Here is a 979-nt window from a genome sequence, read left to right on the forward strand (position 1 = left end):
CCGGGACGTTTAGGTTATTTCAGTCAGGAGAGCCGCTCCCAGGTTTACGCTCCACCCACGCCTGCTTCACCTCCACAGGCTGCCTCCGACCACCGTGGACCCTGTGCTGGTCCCAGTATGGTCCCCGACCTGGACGCACCTGGCGCCCCCTGTCTGTTGGGGCCTAGAAACGTGCTGCACAATGAGTAAGTACATAAACCCTAACCCTGCTGTAAAGACACGTCCAACAGGTCCAGTGGAACCTGGGTTTTAGAACCCTGAAGGGTTAGAGTCAGATGAAGTGAAAAGTTCAAAAAGTGAATCAATGTCAAATGGATGAATCGGTTCCTGGTTCCAGGATGAATCGGTTCTTGGTTCCTGCATGAATCGGTTCTTGGTTCCTGCATGAATCGGTTCTTGGTTCCTGCATGAATCGGTTCCTGGTTCCAGGATGAATCGGTTCCTGGTTCCTGCATGAATCGGTTCCTGGTTCCAGGATGAATCGGTTCTTGGTTCCTGCATGAATCGGTTCTTGGTTCCTGCATGAATCGGTTCTTGGTTCCTGCATGAATCGGTTCCTGGTTCCAGGATGAATCGGTTCCTGGTTCCTGCATGAATCGGTTCCTGGTTCCAGGATGAATCGGTTCCTGGTTCCTGCATGAATCGGTTCCTGGTTCCTGGTTGATTGCTGATTCAAACTGAATAGAGAACGAAGCTATAAATAGGAGAGGTCATTTGATTGGTCCTTAGGGCTGCTGAGGAGTCCTGATTGGACAACGTTCACTTCACTTTCTCACTAATGATCGTCCGACTGTTAGCGGTCGATCCAGATCAGTGTCAACTTTTCCACTTCTTCTACCGTCTCTGATCTTTCCTTTGATTCTTCTTCTTCTTCTTTGCTCAGCCACACACTGGTACACACTGGTACACACTGGTACACACTGGTACACACTGGTACACACTGGTACACACTGGTACACACTGGTACACTCTGGTACAC

General features: G+C 49.9%; 1 protein-coding gene across 1 annotated transcript in view; it reads left to right on the forward strand.

Moving 5' to 3' along the window:
• Window positions 1-979, forward strand: part of myrfl (myelin regulatory factor like) — a 14890-nt gene that overhangs the window by 2251 nt on the left and 11660 nt on the right. The window contains exon 6 of the mRNA XM_025057194.1: window positions 7-185. Within this exon, the coding sequence (XP_024912962.1) occupies window positions 7-185 (179 nt within the window). The remainder of the gene's footprint in view (window positions 1-6; window positions 186-979) is intronic.

This window comes from Cynoglossus semilaevis, chromosome 8, assembly GCF_000523025.1.
Source record: "Cynoglossus semilaevis isolate Cse_v1.0 chromosome 8, Cse_v1.0, whole genome shotgun sequence".
In the NCBI taxonomy this organism is placed as follows: domain Eukaryota; kingdom Metazoa; phylum Chordata; class Actinopteri; order Pleuronectiformes; family Cynoglossidae; genus Cynoglossus; species Cynoglossus semilaevis.